At 36.6% G+C, this 15,498-nt stretch overlaps 1 protein-coding gene across 1 annotated transcript; it reads right to left on the bottom strand.

Annotated features, from left to right (window-relative positions):
* Window positions 1-6,235: 6,235 nt before the first annotated feature.
* Window positions 6,236-7,415, bottom strand: LOC131064812 (probable carboxylesterase 15). Its single transcript, XM_057999081.2, has one exon. It carries the CDS (start codon window positions 7,393-7,395, stop codon window positions 6,328-6,330), a length of 1,068 nt encoding a protein of 355 aa, XP_057855064.2. The 5' UTR covers window positions 7,396-7,415; the 3' UTR covers window positions 6,236-6,327.
* Between the last annotated feature and the right edge of the window lie 8,083 nt (window positions 7,416-15,498).

Below are 15,498 nucleotides of genomic sequence, written 5' to 3'. Positions count from 1 at the left end.
TAGACACCCCAACAAGGGAGACAAAGTTATCAGGGCTTTATGTCTACCAATTGAATTTTCTATTGGAGGTTTTGATGGCTGCCATGCTTTACACCTGCTACTCTCTTAGACATCTTAGTAACAAGTATTAAGAAAACCAAATCTCTATTTCACAATGGCCCATGCAATAACACCTCTTAGCAGAACCAAGTCGCCATCCGACTAAAAACAAATTCATTTTCATGCAACTGACCTTCAGAATGTCTCAGGAATCTCGAATATGCCTCTAGAATCGATCGACACCATTTTCTAATCATTATATTGAGTTTCGCAACTTTCAGGCACCTGAGCCACATTTTTGCATTTAATCGCAAATACGTAATTTTCAAACTGGTCAAAACACCTTTCTGGACTTTGCAAATTTACAGGCGTGTACTCTGATATACAAACATGAACTCTGCCAAGCGGTTTTTCAAGACGAATCCTGAGTGAAGAAATATTAATGGTCAAAGATGACCAACTAGCTTTGTCAGCACTGCGGACCTGATGAAGTCAATGCGCAGGGAACACATGATGCCTTTCTTAAAAATATCAAATTATCTCTGTAGACCCTCAAATCTGAGGCATAGGTACCTTGAAGTACAGATCAAAAATTAGAATACTTAGTTCGACCAAAAGGTTGACTAGGTGCAAATGGTGCGCTTATGAAAATATCTACTTTAACTGATGTTGTAATGAAAGTACAAAACACTAAATAAGGTGGCTCAAGAAACCCTTTTGAAAACTGATCAAACGGATTGGCAGGAGCTTAAAACTAGAAACATAGCTTTTTATTTATACGAGCAGTAGCCCAGAAAAAACATTCTGACATGAAACTCACCGGGGCAACTTTTACACGTGCAAAGCGAAGCTTCTAACTAGCTGTCGAAACAAGGACTTGTGCAAACCATAAACTGCAAACGGATTGAGCTTACCAAATTGAGCAAATAGATTCACAGGAACTTGAAATTTTGCATGTTGACTCACATTTATGCATAGAATTTAGTGCACTTTGAATTTAATCATGACAATAAATCGATCAAAAGTTATAGGCACTCAAAGTAGGCAACTTAATAAAATCTGCATTTGCACCTAAGATGCACTTTCAGCTCACCCCTTGAAATGGGTACTTGATAAACTAATCCAAACTTAAAAATGAGAGTCGCAGAACACTTCATAGGCCAAATGAAAGGTATAGGACACATTTCCCAAGCCTTACCCTTTGAAAATCAACTGGCTCCATTTTACCCTCTTTCTAACTAGGCTACCTAAATGAGATTAGGTGCCTTTCTGAAAAATGAAATAGCAAAATTTTGAAATGGGCCTCTCAAATTCACCAAATTTTATGAGTCCCAACACATTTTTCTATTCAAAACTTGTCTACCGAATCCTCCAACTCAATAAACACTCAACACTGGAGGCCATAAACCTAGAATAAGTCATATTGCATGTCCACAATACGTCTCCAACATCCGCAACATACAATACTTAGCACAAATGAATTGCCATTCAAAACATTGTACACTTTGCTAGATGTCTTATTCTTCTCATCAGACCTCAATCAATCTTCTGGTACATGAATGAATTATGAACTATGGATTGAATATCTAACTCAGGTTGCCATCAATGACAATATCTGAACATCTGTATAGTGTCTCTTGCCAACAAAAGGCCCTCTTGGGTTACAAAAGAAAGGAATTTTTTAACCATTGCAACCAAAGTTAACATTCAAGAATTAGTGCTTCAAAGGACTTGGTTTCGTAGCCTTTAGAATTGGTACTCACAATTTTAGAGAAGCATTACACAAATCACATATTCTTGAAGAGGGGAAAATGGAATAAAAGGTTAAATGATCAAGAACACAATGAAATAAGCAAGAAAACACTAAAACATCAAAAGATTATTTATACCTTACTATTTTACCTTCTCCTTCGGATTGAGCTTGATGAAGTGGATGATGAGGATGCACCCTTGATGCTCCACTTGATGTTCTCCTTGCTTGATTTGGATGTGGATTGATCTCCTTTTCTCAACAAGATTAATGGATTATTGGATTGGATTTGGATGATGGATAGAAGGATTTGATAATGGAAGATTATGAGGACATGATAGAGGGATGATTAGAAGAGGATGAGAGGAGAAAAGAGTAGCATAACAATGCCATAGAAGATGCTCCAATTTATAGATTGGAGGAGGCCAATGGAGGGCCAAGATTGATTTCCTTATGAAGGGTTGAGATTGATTTGAGATAGGCGGGGATCAAGGGTTCCTTAGGAAAATAAACAGGAATATAAAATTCCTTGAAAAAAGGGGAGAGATATTTGAATTTCAAACATGAGGAATTAAAAATTCCAAAATAAGGATGCATTGAGGGATTCAAAGAAATTTAAATTTCTTTAAGAGACTTAATGTTTATGTGACATGAGTGGGAATTAAAAATTGAGGGATAATGATAAGCATGATTATGAGAGATTCTAGAAGGATTAATTAGGTTGAGTGGGATTAGGAAAAGTGCTTTGTAGGAATCACATGACTAGGTTCCTGATGAGATACCTATTGCGAAAACAAAATGGTAGCTTCATGGCCTCCTCATCCTAGGGTTCACAATCAGTATGCAACCACCATGTAACACTGTCTATATCATTGATAATGTGCCACCAATACTCTACCTTCCCAATCAGTGGCTAGAGAGTAATCATGTTGTACAAATGGACATATACTTGTCAATGCCTTTTGAGTCAGAAATGGATCGGCCTCGTCATTGCTATATGCTCATAGGCCCATACGTGCAGTAATGTCACCCCACACCCTAACCCATAGCCACCTAAGTAAACAAACTGATGAAGCTCATGGTATAGGTGCGCTAGTACATAGGGCCCGCATGCAAACTTCCTCCTCTCAGTGAGTAGGATCTCTAGTGTCCTCCCCCATCCAATAGGCAATTCAAGTGTCTCTCTTTCATAGAATTTATAATGCCTCACCTTTAGATGTATTTTATAAAGGACATGTGATCCATTATGCATCACAATTATAGGATCAAATTGTCACATATTAACATGGAGAATAAAAGTCATAACAACTTGCATTCACATCTCCTGCTCAATATCTCCCATTCAATTTTTACACCCTCCCCTCCTACCCATGAAGGCCTATAATAGTCCCCTATCTCTCAATATCTCTCTTACTCACAAAGGATTCCCTATCGGCAACATTGTTCTTGAGATTTCCAATTCATCCTCCTAGCCACAGTCTTGTTTAGCTGCAATGAAGACACGTGCTCTAGTGAACTTCATGCTCAAAAAATTATTTTCTACTCTACAAACCCTCATCTGTCCCATCTGCCTGTTCGAAAAGAGGCCTTTGTTTTGCCTCCTCTATTCTTGAAGCGTCTTTGGGAAAGCAAGTTCTCAACTACATTTCCTACTATGAAAAGTACTATTTGATGGTGAGATTCAACCAATTACAATCATCACTCCCATTGCTTCATTCTTAGATCTCAATCATTTAAACTCTTTGATTTCTAGTCAGCTTGATCCTTGCACTTGTGGGTTTTTTGTTGTCTTCTTTGATCACACAGATGATAGGGAAGTGGTCCTCTCCTTGGGTCCATAGAAATGGGGCTCCCATAGTTTGTCAACCCCTTCATTTAACCTTTTGGTGGACATAGTATACATCTCCACTATTTGGGTTTGGTTCTCCCACTTCCCACTGCATTTTGGGTGCCTTGCCACTTATGAGTCTATGGGTAACATGTTTGACATTAATTTATTAAGGTGGACCATAATACTAGTCTTTTCTCTCACACTTCCTTTTCTAGGATCTTGGTTGAATTGGATATCTCAAAACCCTTTCTAGTAGAGATCTCTCTTAGGGTTAGGGATCTTTGGTGAAGGCAAAGATTAGACTATGAAGGGATCCCTTTTCAGTGTTGTCATTGATTTCTTATGGGGCACCTAGCTTCTTACTGCCTTCATGTCTCTTATCTTCGTTTGTCTCCCATATGGTGGAGGGATGAAGATAGTTATAGGCCAACACTGGGATAAAGAAATAAGATGAATTAATCACTAGATTTAGCTTGGTCTACCTATCAATCTAGGACATAAACTTGCAAAAGGTGTCAGGGTTGTATGCTAGAAAAGGGTGAAAGTCATGAGATGAGTGTGAATGAATGCAGTTGTAAAAATAAACCTACTACAAATGAAAAGGATCCTAGCAACAAGAACTACCACTTCTTGACGACAGAATTAGCAACAACTTTTAACAATTATAGAATTTAAATAATAACAAATCACACTTGCAAATAACATTAATTAAGAATGAACATAAAAACACTTCTAAATTACATAATTCAATAGACGTTCCAAGAAGTGGGCCCTACCTCCTTAGTCCACTAGATAATAAAATGAAAGAGCTTCTATGTTGTTTTGATTAGCAGAAATGACATTTTATTCTCCCAAAAGATCTACTGGCAATGTTGATGTGGCAAAATACTTGTTCAAGTCTACTACATAGCTGGCAATAGATTAAAACCCACTTTGTTGTAATAGACTGTGGTTTTGTCTAAACAACTAGCAAATATATTTACATCATGAGCTCTTGTGCTATTTAGAATCTTGTACACGCTCAACACCAATTCCACCTTGGAAGCTGACATCATATTTTGGAAAGATTAAGCTATTGGTCAAAAGGTAAAATACAAAAGTTCCTAGCTAGAAAGTCACAGGAAGGTTTTACATCTCACAATTAGCATGTTGTATAAATATAATCATATTTATTTAGTCACATATTTTATCTAATAACTAAATTAAATATTAATTATGTATATTAAATCATATGCAACATAAAATGGGAAAGTGGCATAGAAGTAGAATATGGAAATGAATAGAAGGCATATATGAAGGTGAAAATATGGTATAAAATGGGACATAATTTTCTCTCATCAGATAGGAACCACCTCACTACTTGTCTAGTACTTATAGACTTAGATTCTTCTGGTACAAACCATCTTCAATAACTACCCATGTTTTCATGGTTCGTACCCTCCTACCTTCTTGCCCTATGTTGTTGTCACTTCCTCCCCATGATCTCATGACTCGTCTAGAGTGTGTGTTGTATTGGCCTTGCGATTGTGTTTAGTGGATCTCTTGAACAAAAGATGCATCCCCTCTCTAGTGCTAGACTCTCTTCCCTAACTATTAGGTTCCATTCCTAGGCTCTACAACCCCTCTCTAACTCTATGGTTGCCTTGTTTGGTTTAGATGAATCTTGGCCTTTTTTTTATCTCCTATCAAGGATTCCTCTTGATTTGTGGTTCACAAAAAGGAAAAAGGTCATTTTTTGTTAAAGTTTTAATATGTTCCTCTGGGCCCACTTCTTAGCCCTAGGTCAAATTTTTAGGTCTCTAATGTTTGTATGCAACATTGTTATGTTGTAAGGGTTACCTCCTTGTCTTCTTTTGGTTCAATTTGTATTTTGTCTGAATTTTGTACAACAAGTTGGGGTCCTTTCCCACTTACTTTAATTAGAGCATTTCAAAGAATTGATATTACACATCTCAGTTATTTGATCATCATGAAGAGAAATATAATAGGTTAGGGTAAGGTGTGAAAGTGAGGTACTTTAATCATATCTCAAAAAGCTCCTAATTTTTGTAATTAATAATGGACAATATTCTAATCATCTTGCAAATGGAAGCTTATAAATTTTTCATATCTTTAAACATGTATAACAAAATTACTAAACAAAACAAGGTTATTGAAAATGGGTCACCATGATAACAATCATCCAAGAAGATCTCAACAATTAGATAAATTTGAAATGATCATCTAAAATATTCTTAAAATCAAATTTGATTTATAATCAATTTTTATTCACTCATTACATTATTTATTATAACAAATTAAATATATAATACATTTTTCTTCTTTAATAATTTATACCTTTTATTTAAATATATCTTAACTTTAAAATATTATATGTTTAAAATAAATTAATACATATATAAAGAAACACTCTTTTTATCTTGTAAGATTTTGTAAGATTTCCTTTTCCCTTTCTTTAGACCCATATACAAACCACCCACTTTCGTTATGAAGGGTTGAGTGAACATCAAAATCATTAAAACAAGGAAATAACAAACAATATTCAACATTAGAATTCAACATGAGAATTTCCTGGCAAAGGAGAAGAAAAGAAATAAAATAAATGGATTGACGATGTTGTGGAATATGAAGACATAGAAGGAAACTTACTAAACCTACGGCAGAATGGAAAGCTAGTATGAAATAGAAGAACCAGAAATAAAGACATTTAAAGAGGGCCATTATCGCGGTTGGAAGAAACAAAGAGAGCTGCCTGGCGCATCAGCCTGGTGTAGTTGAGGTTATCATGAGCTTCTTCATTTCCTTGTGCATGATGGAATCCATGCTCTTCTCCTTCAAATAACATCAAATCAATACGCTTGCACTTACCAGAGTTTCGGATGGCTTCATAGTACTCCACACCTCTGTCGCACAAGCAATCCTTACCTCCCAAAACAACCAACATGGGAGGCAGAGGCAGCTCTAATTGCAGGTACTTAATGGGGTTGCTAAATGGATGATCTCTGCTGCTTCCCATCGGTAATGCCAACCTCCACAACGTATCACAAACTTGTACGTCTAACTGCGAGTCCACTGGACAAAGAATTTCCGATTGTGTGCGTTCTTGTGCTCCAAAGAATGGCTGAAGTAATATTGCTCCCCTGATGTCCAATTCATCTTCGTCATCCCACGAGTCCGAGTCTTCTGAGCTTCCCTTACCATGAATGACAGAAGCAGTTCGCAATAGAAGATGGTGCACAATATTGCCTCCAGAACTCTCTCCAACGAGAAACACGCTGCTAAAATCGGCATAGGCGTTTAACCAGGGGTCAGAGTGAGAGTGCGAGGATCGAAGCCAGTGAAGTACTTCCATGGCGTCATCGTAGGCAGCAGGAAGGCGATGTTCTGGAGCCAACCTGTAATTCACAGAAACGACTATGGCTCCAATGGTGGCAGCCAACTTCAGGCAAAAACGATGGGGAAAAATAAAAGCAGGAGAAAGGAAACAAAATCCCCCGCCATGGAAATAGAGCAAAAGGGGTAATTTGGAGAGGGTGGCAATTGGAAGGTAGATTCTGACCCAGATGCCAAGTTCCTCCTTTATTACAACATCTCTGCTCGCAACACCACCATCTTCTGGGCCGGGCTTTTCACAAGGAGGAACATTCATCGCCAGATGGTGGTCTGTGCGAAGTATGGATCCATCTTCGAACAGTTCAAGGAGCCCCGCAAAGTTTTCTACCAAACTTGGCACTTTCTTTTCATTTCCTTTTTCTGCTACTGCTTGTACACCCATCTCCACCTTTTAACTTCAGATTTTTATATGATTTTCTCTTTCAATATCTCCAGCCTATCAAGCACTTCTATTTATAGTCCTACGACTGAACCCAAGGATGCTTGGACGATATTCTATTGCCGACTTAATTGAAAGTTGACGCTACTGCTCTAATCCTGTTCACACCAATCTCCAAAATCTCCCTTCCTTTGACATTCATAAGAAGCCTGGGCAAATGCACTCATTGCTTGTTTGTGCCTGTCATTTTCTATAAAGTATTGCTTGAAATTTCGATCCATTTTGACCGCAAACTAGATTTCATTTTTTAAATAATTGTCTTTTCAATAAAGCGTTTTTTGTCCATTGGCACGTTATTCAACTCGATTGATCGAGGAAGATAAGTGCAGTAGAATGGTTTGGATTCAAATGCCTATTGGGTTGTTGTACTATTTTCCACCACTATTTGAAAACTATTAGTGGATCATATAGACGTCTAAAAAGATATTACACTTTATTTTTATTTTTTTTCAAAGCACCAACAAAAAAGTCTTCGAGAGTTTTAGGGTTTTTATTTTCACCCAGATTTTTTTTTTTCACCCAGATAACGTAAGACGACAAAAGCATCGAGAGCCTTTGTACAAATAAAATTCTAGGCTTCCACTCTTCTTTGTCTCATTACGTTTTGAGTGTGAAAGATTGAATATTGGTGCAAAATCGTACAAGCAGCCGGCTTGATGCGATACACTTTTGAGTGAGTGACCAAATTAGAATTAACTTTTAAAAATTGTGGAATAATTTTTATCAATGTAAATATATTTTTTATCTAGATTTTATGTGGCAAATACTAAAACTGTAGTTTCATTTGTTGTAAAATTTAATATTGTTGAGGAGTAAAGGCTGATATTTAAAAATACATTTAACTGGTCATATTACTAGATTTGAGTTCTCTAAAATCAATTTTTAAATAGATTTCTTTTATAAGTTTGAGTGAATAGTTGAATATGATGCACATAAGCATGGATTCTTTTTAAGTTCTTAATCTAAATGTTTGAGTGTGTCAGTAAATTATGGATTAATTTTCACCAATGTAAATATGTTTTTTACATATAAATTTGATGTAGCAAATAATAAAACTGTAGCTTCATTTGCTCCAACCTTTAATATTGTTGAGGAGTAAACACTGATATTTAAAAATACATTTAAGTGGTCATATTATTAAATTTGATTTCTCCAAGATCAAATTTAAAATAAATTTCTTTTATAACTTTGGGTGAATAGTTGAATATAACATACATAATCATGGATTCTTTTTAAGTTCTTAATCTAAATGTTGTTAGAATAATTGCTTTGTAATAATTGAATGATTAATTATATTTAACCACCAATACATAATGGCATATTGCACTAGCATAAACAAAGTTTGTGCATAAACAAAGTCACTTCCTAATGATTAACAAAAAATGAGAAGAGTTTGGAAGCATGAGTTTGAAGATTTAAATTTGGAGTCAATCCTAAGCCCTTAGTATCGAGCCTAAACATCATATATTGTTGACCTAGCATAGAGAAATGAAAATCTCAAGATTAAGAATAGGTGAATGGAAATTTGAGCTAATAATGGGACAAATATGTCGATAAGACCAAATATATATGAGTGTGTGTATTAAGAATAAATGGGAATGGATTGTGCTTTAGGAAAGTATCACACATAGTACAAGATTGTGTCACTTCTTTTGAAGTAATTTTATCAAAGTGGCACACAACATAATGGAAATTGACATAGAAATGCAAATTTCACCATTATAGGTGTATATCAATTATTATTGTAATATCTATTTTAATCTATTTTAATAGGGTTATACCATCTATTACAATGGATTAAAAGTTTATTTTCTATATTATCTTTTAAATATTTAACTATATTTAAAAAAAATAAAAGTGAATAGCTTTAAACTCTAATTTGATATTATTCTAAATATTTAGTTTTAGTATTAAAATTTTTAGTTTTAAGGACACAAATCAACCTTTTTTGTGTGAGTTAAACATAGATTTAGCCTTTAAATTTTTTTATTGTTATCCCTTTATAGCCTTTCTCTTACCTGCGACTATATAATATATGTGATCATTGAAGAATGAAAATCATTTGATGTTATCAATTCAAAGAAACAACCTTTAAGTAGGTGATATAGCTGGTAAAACTAAACAATTAAAGCAACTAACACCATAATCACAAATCAATAGTTTATTAATGTAATATAAACAAAAAAGATGCACTAACATTCCCCCTTATTATATTAATCTTATTAAAGGTAGAAAATTATAATATTTGAATATAACCCCCCTAAAGATTTTGATAAAGCACCTTCTCCTAACCTCATCACCCACCCAAGAAACACTAGAATGACTCCATCAATAGATCTGTTGAATATAGAAGCTGCAAAACTACGCACAACATGAGAGAACATAAAGTGTATATATACTCCTTACACAATGAGATAAAAAAAATCCTCTCAAAGTACACATCTCCTTCAAGAGTCCACATCACCTCCATGTACACCAATATTCCTCCTCTAGTGTTGTATAAAAAATCCCTCATATACTATATACAAAATAATCTCAACCAGTCATGAGTACATGAAATGCATCAATAATAAACTCCAATAAAATCCAACCCACTTGCTTGTTGAAGGGACACAAATGTAAAGTAGTACTTCTCATGTTAGATGTAAAGAAGTAATTTGCATGCTAGATATCTACTTTAATTTATAAAGAACATATTCCACCTTACTATCATGGTTAGGTGATTATTCATTATGCACTACACAACCATAATATTTTATTTCACCTTTGGTCATAGTGAGAGCTTTATTTTTCCCCAAATTTCCATCAATGAGATCTTTGGCCTATGGAATGCAATTTATTTGGACATTTACACTTTTTTAATGATAATATCATTTTAATCCTTTCCATATTGAAATGTGTTACTACTCCTTAACCAAAAAAAAGTAGTTTCCTCAATAAAAGAAAAAAACATCTCCAAATTACAACTCATTTTGTTTAATTTAAAAATAATTAATCAAAACTTGAAGGAATCTAGTACTTAATAAGATTGATTTAGCATCATTTCCCCGAGGTGTAGACCGGTTGGTCAAGTCGTTGGAAGACACGGATGATCAACGTAGGTTCAAGCCTCATCCGATACCCAACCTAGTTTATTCTGCCACACCTAGGGTGGGTCCCTTATGCATCATAACGTGGCCACTAAGGAGTAGTCTCGCCTCAACTCACCCTAATTTGACCCCAACTTGGCAAGAAAGTAAGTGGTGTAGGAGCACCTCATGACTAAGATAATAAGAGAAATAAAGGCTAAAGGACACACATGAGAATTTGACCTTTCAATCTATGTAATAGGGTAGTCTTGTTTGTTTGATGTTTGATTTGTTTGTAATAAACCCCACCTTGTTACCCAATGACATGGGTTTGGCAAAGTGATAAGCCACCATGGGCATATGGGCCTAGAGGTATTTGGTTGAGTATTTTTCTAGGTGTTTATGTGTTGGAGATGTCTTAGGAAGGTTTAGTACACGTTGAAGCACCTCTAGGTAGGATGATTTAACATATGTCAAAAGTTGCTCAAACTTCACAACTTTGTTGACAACTTTTAATCACAACTTTTCGTTGCAAATAGCAACTTCCTTCCAACGGTCACCTTGGTTCAAAAGGTGGTTCATAACCGTTGAGTAAGGTATAAAATTTCATCCCCAATCATCATTGGGAGGAGATAATGGGAGATAATGACTTTGTAAACTTTTGGCATCATTGAAGCAATATATTTCTAAGAATTTCCTGCAATACCATTATTCTACGCGGTGTATCATACTATATGATCATTTTGGAATTATGAAACTAGAGGGATGTGTAAGAGTGGAAAATAACCTTTCAGATGCACCAAGTCTGAGGTCCTAATTCGCCAAGACAAGGAAGAAATCGGCAAATTTCTGGAAGTGTTCTAGATTTGACAGTTTTATCTAGGGTTTTGCAAAGAAATGGCCTTACCTTGCTGATCCTTCATTGGTGGTTCATGGATTTGGAGGGGATGCAAGTATGGCCAATGTATTTTAGGATTTTAAAGGCCTTTTGTAGGTTAGGACCAGTTGGAGGTGAGGGTTTGGTGCATTAAGGTGGGCAACTCCATGTGGCCACCGACAAGCATAAGCAAACAGGTCTCACACCAGGGGTTAAAGGTCTGATCATGGCCTAAGACATAGGAATTGGTGTATTTTCAATGGCTTAAGAGTGTTCCTTGAGTTTTTTAAGTGAGTTAAGGTCTATGTCTACACACTCCTTTGTAAAATAGGCCTAATTGGGCTATACTGGTCTCCTAACCAAAGTAGGGCTTGGATTCTTGTGTTCCCTATCGGTAAGAAATCTTAGGATATGTTTTGTAACTCCTAAAACGGTATCCAAATCTGGGATTTTTTGTCTGGTCTTTTGGAGAAATAAAGAGTTAAGTGTGGAAAATTGGTCTTACAGGGCTGCTAGGTTTTGTAGGCCTTGTTGCAGTAGTTACCCAAATTGGTAGAGGGAACCTGAATTTAATGATTGAAGGAGGTCTCCCTGACCTAGGGGACTTCAAATAAAACCTTAAACAACCATTTTTGCATTGGAGAAGGGACCAAACCATTGTTGACCATCGGGTCCTTGTACCGGTCAATGAAAGAGACCTTGTACTGGTAGCCTTTTGTTTGGAAGAAAGGGATGTGGGACTTATCAAACTGATATTCCTTAACCCCTGAGAGCATTGTGTGATTGGTAGGGTCCTTGGTGTGTTCTTGGATTAGGGGAACCAATCCTATACTAGTATCGGGACTCTGCATCAGATTGGTATCAGAGGGAAGGAGGAATCCTTTTGGGAAAGAGGATAGTGCATGTCAGCAAAATAATCATAGGGTGAGGCTAGAAGAATTCCTCCAAAGGTGACAAATGTGGAACTTTCCAGGATGGTGCAAGAGAACAAAGAAGAAAATGATTGGCTTAGAAGGTTGATTGAGAACTTGGAAGGTAGGCTAGAGAGAGGACCTAATGGCTTGGAGGAAGTGGGAGAAGAAGGGGAGAACCCACAAGGGAAGGAAGAAGAGGAATTTCCTACAGAGCATAGGTACCTGGTCAATGCCTTGATATCTGTGAAGAGGAGAACCATGGACCAGAAATCAAATCTTGCTATTTTCAGTGGGAAGATGGATGTCGATGGAGTGATGGACTGGATAGAGTCCTTAAACAACTTCTTTGAATGTGAAGACATTGCTGACAACCAAAAGATGAAGATTGGCAAGTCAAAAATGCAAGGAGTAGCCCTGACATGGTGGAATTTTGTGCAAGGAGAAAGAGTGAAAGAGGGAAGAGGAATGATCACCTCTTGGAAGAAGATGATTACAAAGATCAAGGGAGTATATGTACCTGAGGACTATGAAGTCCAATTACACAAGATAAGGTAGAATATCAGATAGAAAGAGATGGACCTGTGTGCCTATACTGAAGAATTTCAGAAATTGAGTATAAAGCCTAAGAAGGTTGAAGATGAAAGTGAAAGAGTGGCAAGGTATCTAAACGGCCTAAGGTGGAACATACAAGAAGTGTTGAACCTCTTGTGCCCTGACACTGTTCATAGATTCTATTAATTAGCATTAAAGGTAGAGGATAAGCTCAAAAGAAGACAAGAGAAGAGCAGTAGAGGAAGGGGTAAGCAACCAAGAGGAAGGACAAACTTTAGAGGAAGAGGATCAAATTTTGAATTTCAAGGAGAGAGCAGTCAAGACTCTTTAAGAAATGACAACAACAACAAAGGAAACTTTAGAGGTAGAAGGCCAAATTTTAGAGGAAGATCATCAGGAAGAGGAGTAGGACCAATAAAATATTTTAACTGCAACCAAGAGGGACACATTGCCAGTAGATGCCTGGAGAAGATGGGGTCTAGTTCCCAAGGAGAAAAGAGATCCAATCTAACCCAAGAATCAAATTACCAAGGCAGTAGTGAACCTGATTCATATGGTTATCCAGAGACCGAAGAGGCACTAATGTTGAGAAGAACCCTCTTGAAGGTACCAACACCTATGGACCCACCTTAGAGGAAGATTATTTTGTTAGGATTCCCAAAGATACTGAGAGGGGGAGGTGAATCAGTATCTGACCGGTAATATAATTTAACTGAAATTATAACATGAAAAGAATATCAAAATTGTGTACCGATAAACCAAAAGTAATGCAGCAAATAAGAATAATAACCACAACATAAGAGACACACCATAACACAGTATTTTTAATGAGGAAACCCGGTGTGGGAAAAACCTCGGTGGGATTTGTGACCCACAATATTTGCTTACTGGCTAATAAGAGAATATTATTGTTTACAATAGGGGCTTGCACATGCAGGAAGGCCAAGTGCCTAGAGCTCACTGCTTAGTTACAAAAGAAGTCACACTGACTTACAAAAATGGATTATACAAATCCAATGTCTTGTACTGCTTCAGATTAGCATCTACTATGCCAGATTCAATACTGGTTTAAGCTCTGCAATATACATAAACCTTTATCCCAATAATTCACACATTAGGTCTGCTATCATCTTTCCATACTTCACATTCTAAATGATCTACAATGATCTCATACATATATGAGTCATATTACAATCCGCCAAGTTGGCTTACAAAAGATATTACAATTAATTACAAAATATAAATACACAAAATTCCTGTCGGCCATGGTGTTGGTAATCTTCCTTTTCGGTGTCAGTGATCTGTATGCCAGTGTAGAGTATGTTGGCACCAGTGCATATGTCTTCCTACCAGTATCACATGATTGTAAGGTTTCCATCAATGACAATACCTTCAATCACCTACAATTTCTCAATGGAGTGTGCATTTGCCAACAATCTTCCGCACCACTTGCCAATCAGGAGGAAAGGTATGTAAAGTCTTGGTTGACTTAGGGTCTACTAAGAATTTTGTGTCAATAGAAATGGTAGAGAAGTTGAAATTGAGGAGGATACCTCATCCATACCTCTAAAGGGGGCTTGGATCACAAAAGGGCAACAAACTCTTATAGAAGAGTAGTCATGGGTAGAATTCCAGATAGGAGCATATAAAGATAAGATTTTGTTTGATGTTGTTAGCATGGATACTTGTCACCTCTTGTTTGGAAGACCATGGCAGTATGACCTCAAAGCACACCATGATGGCTTTAGGAATACCTATTCCATCACAAATAATGGCAAGGTCATAGAGCTACTGCCCCTAACTGAAAACAATGCAAGCAGAAAGAAACTAAGTCCAAAGTGATGATGATGGAGGGAAAACCATTCCTCAAGGAGATAAACATGGAAGAAGGAATATTCTTTGCATTGCTTCCAGTACCAACCTCAAAGGGGAAGCCTGCTACAGATGATAGGATAGAAGGAAAGGATAAGGATCTCAGTCCAGAAGTGAAGGAGATCATTGCTAAATACCAAGGTATAGTTGCAGATGGAGTGCCAAGGAGTTTTCCACCAATGAGAGAGATCAGTCACTGTATTGACTTGATCCCAGGGGCTACATCACCTAACAAGACTGCATACAAACTCACACCACAACAAAATAAGGAGATGGCAAGGTAGATTCAAGAGTTGCTAGACTCTGATCTGATTGGAAAGAGTCTTAGCCCATGTGCAATACCGACAGTTTTGGCACCCAAAAAGGATGGAACGTGGAGGCTTTGTACTGACTTAAGAGCTCTCAACAAGATCACCATAAGGTATAGATTTCCAATGCCTAGGATAGAGGATTTGCTTGATTATTTGGGGGCTGCAAAATATTTTTCTAAAATTTATTTAAAGAGTGGATACCACCAAATTAGAATTAGGCCTGGTGATGAGTGGAAAATAGCCTTCAAAACAAATGAAGGGTTGTATGAGTGGAAGGTTATGCCATTTGGTTTGTCTAGCTCCCCAAGTACATTCATGAGACTCATGAATGAAGTTTTGAAATAATTCACAGGGAAGTTTGTAATAGTGTATTTGGATGACATCCTAGTATTTAGCAAGACAAAGGAAGAACACTTGTGGCATCTAGACATGGTTTTGAAAAGGTTGAGTGA

This window comes from Cryptomeria japonica, chromosome 10 (assembly GCF_030272615.1).
Source record: "Cryptomeria japonica chromosome 10, Sugi_1.0, whole genome shotgun sequence".
Lineage (NCBI taxonomy): Eukaryota > Viridiplantae > Streptophyta > Pinopsida > Cupressales > Cupressaceae > Cryptomeria > Cryptomeria japonica.
The sequence above is the reverse complement of the archived record's forward strand: the minus strand, read 5'-3'. Positions and strand labels throughout refer to the sequence as shown.